Source organism: Electrona antarctica (assembly GCF_951216825.1).
Source record: "Electrona antarctica genome assembly, contig: scaffold_116, whole genome shotgun sequence".
In the NCBI taxonomy this organism is placed as follows: domain Eukaryota; kingdom Metazoa; phylum Chordata; class Actinopteri; order Myctophiformes; family Myctophidae; genus Electrona; species Electrona antarctica.
The window spans coordinates 354899-367500 of NW_027637470.1; the positions used below are offsets into that span (position 1 = coordinate 354899).

Consider the following 12602-nt stretch of genomic DNA (forward strand, 5'->3'; position numbering starts at 1 on the left):
CCAATCCTTGGTGTTACTCTTCATGCGACCGAGTCAACTTTTCACTATAGTCTCGGTACCCAGGCTTTATTTTCACCGTCGCCTTCCTTTTTCTTTCTTCTTCTTCTTCTTCTTCCTTCTCCTTCATGGCCATGGGCCCCCACGGCGTCTGGGCCTTGGTGCATCGTTGATATTTGCACACCTAAACCTAACCTTAACCCATGTCTATAATGACTAGTCTAAACTAAGTATGCACCCCGACAGCCGGCGGGTCATTTGGGTCGTTTTGTGCAATGCTTTATCTGACTCTGCAAACAATGCAGTTTTAGGACTGTTCAATGAGTTCAAATGGGACCATAATATAGATTTTATTTGTTCATTTGACAGAATACAATGCACAGTAAATATATTGCATTAGAAATAGTTATAATATCATTTACATACAGTATGGTCCCTGCAGAGGAGTGTCATCGGTAGCACTTACATTTGGAGCATGGAATTGGAATCAATGGCACATGATTTAAAACAGCATTATATGTATAAAGCATAATAAAAGTTACATTTTATATCCTTGGCACCTAGTTACGAACATAACATCAAACATGATCAAAGCCATGTGATGACAATAAGATTTCAATGAAACAATACCTAAAAAAAGAAAAGAGCCATAGACTTCGTTCTAACATCTGCAGGACTGTTTTTCCCTTCAGCCAGTTTTCTTCACAGACCTGAAATTAAATAGCGTCATACAATTTAACAAAAAAAACTCCAAATAGATGTCACAGTCTGGCATTACCAATTTAACTTCCAAAAAGTCACATGCATTGCATTTATACACAGAGAGATTCTGTATAGTTCCCAACAGTTACATTTCTCCCACCACAATTTCTGAAGTTATTTAATTTTTACTCTCATTATAATTATATGATATCGCTATTTGCTTTCACCTATGTGTCTTGCTTAGGTTACACACATGGACAGATCTGTTGGCCTTCAGCTCTGTAAAGAATGTTAACTATGAAGTCAATCCAACTCAAGGGACCACAACTATAAAGACAGTGGTGAACCACAATAGCCTTACACAGCTATTGATGAACAATATAAACAGTTTACAGGGCATCACCATGTTCATAGAACCTTATCATTGGTCAGTGGATGCACAAACATTATGGTTTATGAACCATGCATGGCAGATCTCTCTCTTCTGCGGTTAGTTTTACCACTACCATTCACCACCCATCACTCACTGCTACACTGAATCAAATAGAGTTTAGATCCCTTCGAAAATGACATGATACATCTCAATCCTTTCAATAATGTTACTATAAATTTGGTTGTCATAACAACTACTGACAATGGAGAAGTATGTTGGCTAACACTTAAATGACATGGCAAGATGCTAATCAAAGTGACACATGAGGTCTTGAGGAAACGGCTAGTTATGTTATGAGCAGCATTAGCTCTGCATGCTGTTCTATATGAAGACAGAATCTTACCGAGAGATGTCCCTGCTTTGACCTGAGAATAAACTGTATCTTCACTCTGCTCTGGAGCTGCTGATGAATGTCAATACACACACATATTAACAAATTATAAGTAGAGCACATCCACAATGTTGATTCAAGCTGTTTCAATCTTTAACCATATTAATATGTCTAGCTGCTGCTGTAGTTTTAGTATTTTCTCATTATGTAACAGATGCATTGTAGAGCTATATATAACTCCTATAGTATATTGTGTATATTGACAGTGCATGTAGGTACATGTCACGTACCTTTCTTATTCCTGTCTTTGTTTTGGTAGTTAACCTGGGCGTACGTCACATCTGCTGCTACAAAACACAGGTCAGAGCAATAAAGCATTAAAACCTGTTCAGAACTTTTATTTGATATATTGAATTAATTCAGTTCAATTCACAATATACACTTTGGCTGCTTCTTTCAAAGTTACTATTAAGTTCTCTGAAGTGTATTGCACAATGCACACTATGTTGGAGGTAAATAATTAACCCTTAAAAATTACACCAAAACAAAATGTAATGCATGTCGGATATTCATATGAACAATTTACTGATAGGAACTGAATATTACCTGTGTGTGATCCAGTCTTCACTTCAGAATACAAAGAACTCTCAAATGGATCAGCGGGTTTCTCTGCGGAAGAAACTCTCTGTTAGGAACACTTGTATTTAATGTATATGTTTAATAACTACGTAGAAATGATTTTACACTGTTATGAAGACACCCCGTGTTGTGTATGACAATGTAGTAGTTGAGCTCATTCATTTAGGACTATGGGAGACTAAAACAATACGACAATTTATTGTCTTAATGGATCCTCATGTCATGTGCATATTTGACATCATAACACACATGCACGCACACTCTTTACCTTTACTTTATTTGTTTATTTTGACGAGACAAAGGATATTAATTGGACTGATCACGCACGCACGCACGCAGGCAGGCAGACAGACAGACAGACAGACAGACAGACAGACAGACAGACAGACAGACAGACAGACAGACAGACAGACAGACAGACAGACAGACAGACAGACAGACAGACAGACAGACAGACAGACAGACAGACAGTGGTTGTTAAATACAATCACCACTATACAGTCCATAACCTTAAACTATGTTTGTTTGCTCACCATTCTTTCTCTTGCCCAGATGTTTGAGTTCAATCTCTGAATATGTCACATCACTGGACTCAGCGGCAGCCTCGTCTGAAACAAAGAAATATGTAAATTCATATCATCTACACTGTGATGATATAAAATCTAACAGCGTCCACTCATCTAAACAATAATGTGATACATGATGTGCTACGTACTGTACATGTTTACATCGTGGCTTGAGAGCCTTAAATTTGACTGTTTCATTGACCTTGGTTGGTTTATATTGCTGTCCAGATGAGTTGGTTGAAACTATCTGTAAATATTCCATTTGCCTGTGTGTTTGTTTCATCAAATCAAATCAAAATCAAATCAAACTTTATTTATAAAGCACATTTACAAAGACCAAGGGTCAACCAAAGTCCTGTACAGGATCAAATAAAGGAAGAATAAGACAAAAATAGCATGGTACAGTTGGAGGCCATCGATATTGTCCTTTTATTTTTGCTGAGGTTTGCGTGATCTGCGCAAAAGGACAGTTAACCCATTTTGGGCGGGAACCCCTTTTGGTGTTTTAAACATTATGTTATAATTTAGCTATTGAAAAATAGCAGATCTACAAGCTTATAGCGCGCCACCGAGTGGCGCGCTACGAGCTTGTAGGTCTGCTATTTTTGAAAAATCGTGAAAATATTTATTTCAGAAAACTGGAGGATTTAGAAGGATTCTTTAAAATGTTGAGGTCAGGCCTAAATGGGTCAAATGATAAGGGACAATATCGGTGGCACCCAACTGTATAACAACACAAACAAAAGAGCAAGAGTTAAAAGCCATGGAGAAAAAACAAGTTTTAAGAGAGGACTTGAAAGCTCCTATAGGGAGCGAGCAGACCTAATCCGCAGGGGCAGACTGTTCCAGAGTTTGGGGCCGGCCACTGAGAAAGCTCAGTCACCTCTAGACCTGTACTTAGTTGAGGGCATAGTCAGAAGCAGCTGGTCAGCTGACCTCAAGGACCTGGCTGGGGTGTATGGATTTAGAAGGAGTGATAGATACTGGGGAGCGAGCCCGTTTAGGGCTTTAAAAAACAAATAATACAATCTTAAAATCTATTCTAAATCTAACAGGTAGCCAGGGGAGTGAGGCAAGGACTGGGGTAATTGTTTGTTTGTTTGTTTGATTGATTGATTGATTGTTTGATTGATTGAAAGGCTTACAATGCTGAAGTGGGGAATGGCCGTCTGGACTTCCTTGCCGATTGGTCCTCTGGTCCGCTCCTGAGTGCTGATTGGTTCCCTGGAACCTGACAGATCTATTTCCAGGTAAATATTTAGCATCATAAAGTAGTGAATAAGATCTGCTGTGATCGTGTCTTAAAGTAGGCTACACACAGATGACCCCCTCATAGTTGGGTGGTTGAATAAGAATCCATTGATTCGTCAAGGTTTTTATTCTATACACATTGCTAGTCCTACACCTATTCTCATATCATGAGGTCATAATACAGTATCAGGGACAGACAAACTGCACCAGTGTATCATTTTCTCCTGGGTTCATCTACAGGTGTTTCCTTGGTTTGATGGTGGATTTAGACTCATTCTGATGCTGGTTAGCGAACATTGAAATCTTGTGCCATTCCCATTAGCCATCAGCGTTAGCTTGGCCCATCTCTATCTCTGTAAACACAAACTTGTCATGCCAACTATAATTTGTTACTAAGTCTATTAATTAACCCCTTCCATCGTCTGTAACACCCTCAGTGGCCTTGTGGTTAGAGTGGCCGTCCTGACATTGGGAGGTTGGGGTTGAATTCCCCCGGGCGGGTCATGCCAAACACTATAAAATGGGACAGTGCCTATCCCTGCTTGGCAGTTGGCACTCAGCGTCAAGGGTTGGTTTGGGGGTAACGTTCCTATGGCATATGCATCATGTCCAGGGGAGGTATAACAGGTGTGTACATCAAGCCACCTCACGCTACAAACACAGGAGATATGATCCTGAACTACAGTATGGGCCACTGTTGTTTCCCAAGGCTACTTATCACTGTCTTGTAATACTCTGTAGAAAATGTAAGAGCTTCCAGTTGACTAAGGATGAGCTTCCAGTTGACTAAGGATATTAATTATCGGGAACAGCCCTATACAAACATATAGATCAGTACTTACCTGACACAACATGGATCTGTAATTTAAAAACAAAGAGTAAAATGTGTTAAATAGTGTTTTACATCCAATATATTACAGACAATGATGTATCCTATTTAATGGTGGAGACTGAAAGTGTCTAATTGTATTCTCTGCAGTTGTTTGGTCTTGTGGCCATAAAGACTCTGTTGTTGTTACCAGTCTAAGTGCCCTTATCATATTATAGCCTACTGTATTTATATATGTATGTACTGCATGTTTTTGTTTTGTTTTTTTAAGTAATTGTATTGTCTGGTGTGTTATGTATTGTTCTGTTGTATTGTTTGTTTGTTAAAAAAAGGAAAATGCAATACATATATTGTAAAAAAGAAAAGAAAATAGTGTTTTACACTAACATTATTGTAGGGATAAACTCTGTTTGAGTGGTTCTCACCTTTAGATGTTCTGTATCGATACAGCAGCAGCAGAAGGACGGTCAGTAGAAGAATCACAACAAGTCCTACAATCAACCACACTACATGTGGAGAACTCTGTTCAGGTACAATCACTGGAGGTTGAGATCCAGTCACTGAGGGTTGGGTAGATCCAGTCACTGGAGGTTGCGATCCAGTCACTGAGGGTTGGGTAGATCCAGTCACTGAGGGTTGAGTAGATCCAGTCATTGAAGGTTGAACAGATTAACAATTAATACAAAAAGAAAGTAAAACATAAATGGGTTCACAGTATACCTCTTACTGCCACCCAGCTCTGTGGTGACTCTCCTCCAGAATAGTTACACTTGTAGAATCCCTCATCAGACTCAGATACAGCAGGTATGATCATCTCTCCATTGGTGTTAGTTTGGACCAGTTCTTCATTTCTATAAAAGTCCACGTTGGAGAGAGACGAGTGTGTTCTGTGTTTGCATTGAAGAGTGACTTCATGTCCCTCAGTCACAGGGTGAACAGGACTCACCAGGATGACAGGACCAGCTGTAAGAAGTAAAAAAAATAAAAAATAAACACCCCATATGCTAGGATTAATATGGGGTAATACAAAAGTATATTGTAACGTTTAGCACCCTGAGCTGGAGTCGAACCCCGGCCTCCAACTCAGTAGACAAGGCAACAAGCAACAAGCTGCGCCAAGAGAGCTAGCTCCCTTGGAGGAGCAAGTTACGGCCGGGTCTTTCGCAGGGTCGTTACAATATGTAATGAGTTTATGGAATTCAACAGTATTGTTAGGTATTGAATGAAGTAACACTGGACTCACCATATACTGTGATGTTGACAGCATTGCTGTACTCTCCCAGTCCAGACTCACAATAGAACACTTTGGTGACACTTTCACCTGCACGTAATTGTTTGTTTTGATAACCGTATTTCATCACTCTCCATTCAGTAGATGTAACCTCACATCTCACTGAGTAAGAATTATGCTCAGAGAGGAAGTGTTGAGTTCTGTTAGAACTCACTGTGAGAGAACCTGAAGAATGAGAATCTAAAACACAACACAGGGTCAGAGGTCAGTGGTTAAAAACAGTGTTGCAATGACACTAAACTAAACTCTGGAAAAATCTGAGAATGTGAGCGAAAATAGGAAAAGTAGTAAGTAAGTAAGTAAGCAAGTGCAGAGGCTGTCATGTGGGCTATCTAAAAATCTACCTAGAAGTTACAATATGTAAAACAAACTCACCACCAGACCAGACAAACTGAGGTTCACTGTAGCTAGTGTAATGAACTGGGTCTCCTCTCCCAGCTTTACACACATATTCTCCTGTTCCTGTAGGATCATGAATGATGACGGAACCTTCTACAGTTCCATTGAGGCTACCAGGTAAGAGCTTAAGGTCATACATGTAGTTGTTGTGTGAAGGTTTAGGAACAGCTCTGTACCAGTAGAAGCTCCAGTCTGCAGATGATCCTTTAACCTCACAGCTCAGAGTCACTGAGACTCCAGGACTCAACCATGGAGGAGACACACTGAGAACAGGCTGGGGCTCTGTTGGAAAGTACATTTATCTGGATTAAAAACACCTCTCAAAGTCACTCCTCTAAAGTTAAATTCAAGAATTATTTTCACAAATTCTAACACACATGTACATACCAATTATACTACGGTTAAAAATATATCAGTAAGACGCCCTAAAGGGTGAGGTCGCGCTGAAACAACAGAGCTTCTTCATACGGCACAGTTAAGAAGCAGGAGTTAAACTATTAATCTGCTATCTGTGAGGTCAGATGTAGAGTTGCTGGCCGGCTCCATATATGCAGATGTAGGTGATGATCCAGTCTTCTCCATGACACACGCCGTATATAGAGCATGTCTTGAGTGTACAGGGTTTGATGAGGTCAGATCAACATATGGAATTAATTCTGTATTGGCCATATATGGAGCGTGTCACGAGGCGTGACGGACGCAAGATGCTTTTCATAGTAAACTCTGACCTACAGTAGCAATAATATGCATTTATTAAGTGCATCCTATATTAATAAAATGGGCTAATGGGAGGGCCGGTTGGCAGGCGGGTTAACCACGGCCACGTCACCCTGTCTCAGACATAACCATAAACAAAGCTGATACACCCATATAGTAGTAGGCATGTCATATTACTCAACCATAAACAAACGTGAGGTGGCGCGACGTAGCGTGTGACCAAACTCTAGACATGAGGGCCGCATGGCGGCCGGACCCTCTAGTAGCCTATATTTACCTTCACAAACAACACCAGCATCTTCACTGTGATCACAGTAAAATGTTCCAATCCAAGAATGGCTGCACTGTGAGAGACTTGATTCACGGCCTGAACAGCTGACCTTTTTCTTCGAGATGCTCCAAACTCCCGGTCCGAAGAATGCGTTCTTCTTTGCTGACAGAGCTGTTCCACAGCCTAACTGTCTACACACTACCTGGGCATGATTCATATCCCACACATCATCACACACTGTCCACCAACCATCATCGTAGATCTCTACTCTGCCAGCACAGGCATGTGGTCCGTTGACCAGCCTCACTGGAAAAAAAAAAAACATAAAACATGAAATTTAGCGTTATTAGAAGAACAACTGAAATGGATTGTGTAAAATGTAATAAATACTATTTGTTTTCCCCCCTCTTTTTTAAATCAACACTCCTCCTAAGACTCCACCCCACTCCTCCCCCACCCCAAACTGCTCCCAGATCTGACATCTTGCCACCCCCCTCCGTCTTCCATGATAATTCCTAGTTCCAACTATATAACTAACTATAATAGCAGTGATAATAACAAAGAGATAATTCATTTTCCTTTTTGTGCCATTTTTACCAACTCCATCACCAGGGCAGAAATGTTACGGTTGTACATTGCATTTGAACATGGCTGTTTTTCACATGACCCTGAAACAAGGAAGTGGAAGAATAAACAATGCCTCATCTACCTATCGACGATGCTAATACGGACTATCCAAATGACCAGTATTGACTATTATTCTATGAAAGCTAACAACTGTGCATGTATTAAAATGAATTGTGTATTACAGTATAGCAGGATGGTAGGAACACATCAGATGACCTGTCTATCACTACCCATAATGCCTTGCATTGACGTTGTCTCACCATCTGTTTGAGCAGGTCCACAGCAGACGAGGAAATACAGCACTGTGTGGAGAGAGAGAGGGAGAGAGAGAGAGAGAGAGAGAACGAGAGAGAGAGAACAGACAAAATATGTTAGTAATAATCAGGAGCATTTACTGTAGGACCAGACAGTGGGCTTGTGGTTAGAGTGTCCGCCCTAAAACTGGGAGGTCGGGGTTCGATCCCCGGCCGGGTCATACCAAAGACTGTAAAAATGGGTGCCCTGCTTGGCACTCAGCATCAAAGGGTTGGATTGGGGGGTCAAATTTACTAATCAAATGATTCCCGAGCGCGGCACGGCTGCAGCTCACCGCTCCAAGAGATTTGTTTGTCTCCGATGGGCGATTTGGTTTACAGCAAAGCATAACAGGCAGACACATGAATCACATACAATACAGTAAAAAGAACATGGTACACATAGAAAATAAAAACAGGATGGCAGATCAAGGTTTCAGTGTATAGCAATGGAAATTCATAACAGCGACAAAGTTACCTCCTCCTCCTATCGTCGTTTAAGGCCTGGATAGACACAGTCAGGCACGAAGGAGAATTTATACCTGTTACTTTTGGCCCCTGGAACCTTTAGGCGAAGGCCGGAAGGAAGCAGCCTGTACTCAGAGCTGAGGGGATGGGAGTTGTCCGTACAAATGGACTTGGCTTTCTTAAGCACCTGTTCTTTAAATATATGATCCAGGATACTGAAATGTACTGACATTTTACCAAGGTGGTTTTCGTCCTTTATGTTCAGGTTTCCGTACCAGCAAATGATGGAGAATGAGATAATCGACTCAATAAATGCACTGTAGAACAGTTTCATTAGAGATTTATCGACCTGAAATTTGGCGAGCCTCCTCAAACAAAAGAGGCGTTGTTGGCCTTTCTTACACAGCAAATCACAGTTTACATCGAATTTCAGCTTGCTGTCAAATGTAGTATTTGTAGGTGTTCACCATGGTCAACTTGCTCACCATGGACAACACTGCTCCGGGGAACTGGGGGGGATCTCCTGAAGTCAACAGGTGTTCAGTGTCTTGCTCAATGACACTTTGACATTAACCCATAACAGGGGTGAAATGGGTATCGAACAGGTGTAACAGCCCTTAATATACCTCTGCGCAAATTATACCTGCCTAGACCAGAATATACCCTGAGGGGTGTGTGTGTGTGTGTGTGTGTGTGTGTGTGTGTGTGTGTGTGTGTGTGTGTGTGTGTGTGTGTGTGTGTGTGCGCGTGCGTGTGTTCTGTTTTCCTCTCTCTTATTCATTATTTTTATCACTTTCTCATAATGACTCTTGATCTCTTCCTCCCTTTTTCACACATTTTTGAGGGTCGCTAGCCCCTCCTATATACAGGTTTAATGTTTGTTTTTAGTTCAATGTTTGTTTTAAGAACGCCCATTTTGGTGTTAGCATCATGTTATGCTTTAGCTATTACAAATAGCAGATCTACAAGCTCATAGCGCGCCACCGAGTGGCGCGCTACGAGCTTGTAGGTCTGCTATTTTTGAAAAATCGAAGAACGACTGACATAGAAACATAGCTTTTTCAGAAAACTGTCAGGATGTAGAAGACATTTTTAGAATCTGATCTCAGGTCAAAATGGGTTAATGGCATTTAATGTTTATGCACGTTTGTTTTACATCACCATTACATCACCTAATCAACATGTTAGACACAAGTTAGACTTTAATATATTAGCGCCCCTCACTTCACTCGGGTGTGATTTTTTATTTTAAACCTGGGGACAGTTTGCTCTCTCCACAGCAGGGTGAGGGGAATGTTTGCTGTGAGGACCTTCTATGATACAGACAAACTGTTGATGCTGCTATGACTTGACTAAATACAGTGTAATAGTTAAAGTAAACTAAAAATAAGGATGAAAAAACTACTCACATGATATTGTGCAGGTTGATGCAAACTTCATCTTCACATGTGAAGTAACTGAATGCTACACAATTATAGTTTGCTTCTTGTTGGCTGCAGTGTCCACACAGTGTCCTGTGTGGTAAGATGCTATCAGCCTATCAGCAGAAGTTCACACTTTTGGGTAGGCCTATGACATGCATTATGTCCTAAATTCTCATGAAATGTCTGAGGACATGCATCGGTTTCCTTGTGCTGTGGCACGTTATTAAAAGTTCATAGCTATACATACTTATTTGAGAGTGATATGACGACTTAATTTGCATTTATTTTGTAGCTTTTGTGACAGCATTCATCATCATACTATGTAGACCTAGCCTTTGAGTTAAGAATGTCAATAAGAATGTCAGTTCCATTGTCTCTTCAAGCTGATTTATCAGCAAAGGGGAAAACAAAATGACCTAGCCTAGTGTAGCATTAAACTTGACCCTGTCTTACCGAAATACTCTTTCCTTGGCCCTCCCAAGGAAGCTTAGAGAAGGAAAGGTCATGGTCATGTGACTGGGCTGCGCCATGACACGGACCAGCTCATAATAAACATTATTTCTGAACAATTTGTCATATAAATCGGTTCAGGAATATAAAAGAAGACATATTACATGTTTTCTAATCACTTGCTTTTCGATGTGCACAGAGTGCACAGTAGCCTATATCATTTTATTTGAGGATCTAAACAGCAGCAGGTATCGTTTCTGTCTCGGATGTATCGAGATATTTGGCTGCCAGACAGGAAACTGTGGACATTCTTGCGATACTTTGCACGTTCAGAAACAATAGCACCCTTTTTGCTCTTTAGATACCTCTGCACAGTTACACAGTGTACACATTGAAAAGAAACAGACAATAATGTGTTATATGTCTTCTGTTATTTTCCAGAAGCGATTACTTTACAAAAGGTCTCAGTCATTCAGAAATAGTGTTTGTTCATGAATTGGTCACTGCATTCTGCCAAACCTCCGGGTGTAGTTTGGCTCCCATGAAAGCATCCATGAATGTGACCAGTCAGTCACGTGACCATGTCCCTTCCTTCTGTAAGCTTCCTTGGGCATTCCCCAAAGTGATAACAACAAATTCAAAGTCGTACGGTTTTGTCTCACACGTTACCGCGTTCTCTTGGAGCGGCTAGCCGTGCCTCGCTCGGTATGACCAGGCCGGGGATCGAACCCCGACCTCCCAGTTTCAGGGCAGATACTCTAACCACAAGGCCACTGTCTGGTGAAAGATTTACCCTAGCGCGAAACGTTATGCAACACCGCATCTCTCTGGGTTGGGAGAATGGCCTCGGCCAGCCTGCTTTAATACCCAAGGGGATAATTGGGACCAGGTGTGTCAATCCCAAGACACACCTCAGCAGGCCGGCCCAGTGGCCCTCTCCTCCAGGAACAGAAAACATAACAATTAGTATCAAACCAGACGAACCACACACACAATCATGGGATGGGTCATTACAGTGAGCCGCCTCAATTGCTGTGCTGTGGAAAGGATACCATATACGAAGAAAGTGAAATCTATGATAGGGTTTGCGGCGCTTTTACCAAACTTGGGAGATGTAAATGGTGCATTTACAGTATATAGCACCTTTATCCAAGGTGCCTTACAATGATTGAGCATTACATTCACCCATTCACACATACACTCATACACCGACGATGTCGACGGAAACCATGCAAGGCAGGTGCTCATCGGGTCTATCATTAATGTGCGTAATGGAAATGAATTATTCCATTGAATAATTGGAATAATAATAATAAGGCAATGACTGGCAAGGATGTGTGGCGAAGTAATTTCTGCCACGTGCGACGAGGTCGGCCGGGGCGCCCGGCCTGATGGAGGGGAAAGGAACTGGTTGGTTGGAATAACATGTTCCTTCCACGCGCTACGTCCAACCGGGGAAACTCCCCCCCCCCCCCCTGTCAGGTGATAAGAAGCGGCCTGCTCACTCCTCATGCATTGAATGAAGCATGAGCTCAGTTCTTGGCTCGCCCCAGGTTGGCCGAGGGAGAGTAGCGCCCAGGGGAAAAAAAGTGAGATAAGATTTTAGGGAAGGAGCAACACAGAAGAGTTTTTGGGCCACGGTACATCCGCAGCTAGTGTAGCACAATGTCTACAACGACGTGAATGTCGTGAATGGAATAATTAATGTCCATTAGGCACATTTCATGACAGTGGTCTTTCCCAAGAACACTTCGACACTAACTCTGGGGGAGCCCGGGATCAAACAGGAAACCTTCCAGTTCCTAAGCGACCTCCTGAGCAATTTGAGCTACTAAAAATATTGGACGTGCTTTGAAATGATAATGGAACTACCTCATGAACTGATGTGACTGTATGTATTGGACGCCGTTGCAT

At 41.6% G+C, this 12602-nt stretch overlaps 1 protein-coding gene across 1 annotated transcript in view; it reads right to left on the minus strand.

Annotated features, from left to right (window-relative positions):
* Positions 1–352: 352 nt before the first annotated feature.
* The window catches only part of LOC306918910 (scavenger receptor cysteine-rich domain-containing protein DMBT1-like), a gene marked incomplete at its 5' end in the record, with an annotated part of 35333 nt that continues 23083 nt past the window's right edge, over positions 353–12602 (minus strand). Inside the window, 13 exons of the mRNA XM_079531751.1 lie at positions 353–707; positions 1476–1535; positions 1754–1810; positions 2070–2132; positions 2636–2710; positions 3814–3908; positions 4762–4777; positions 5174–5377; positions 5469–5711; positions 5992–6219; positions 6415–6720; positions 7433–7732; positions 8314–8355. Of these exons, the coding sequence (XP_079387877.1) occupies positions 700–707; positions 1476–1535; positions 1754–1810; positions 2070–2132; positions 2636–2710; positions 3814–3908; positions 4762–4777; positions 5174–5377; positions 5469–5711; positions 5992–6219; positions 6415–6720; positions 7433–7732; positions 8314–8355 (1697 nt within the window). The 3' untranslated portion in view covers positions 353–699. The remainder of the gene's footprint in view (positions 708–1475; positions 1536–1753; positions 1811–2069; positions 2133–2635; positions 2711–3813; positions 3909–4761; positions 4778–5173; positions 5378–5468; positions 5712–5991; positions 6220–6414; positions 6721–7432; positions 7733–8313; positions 8356–12602) is intronic.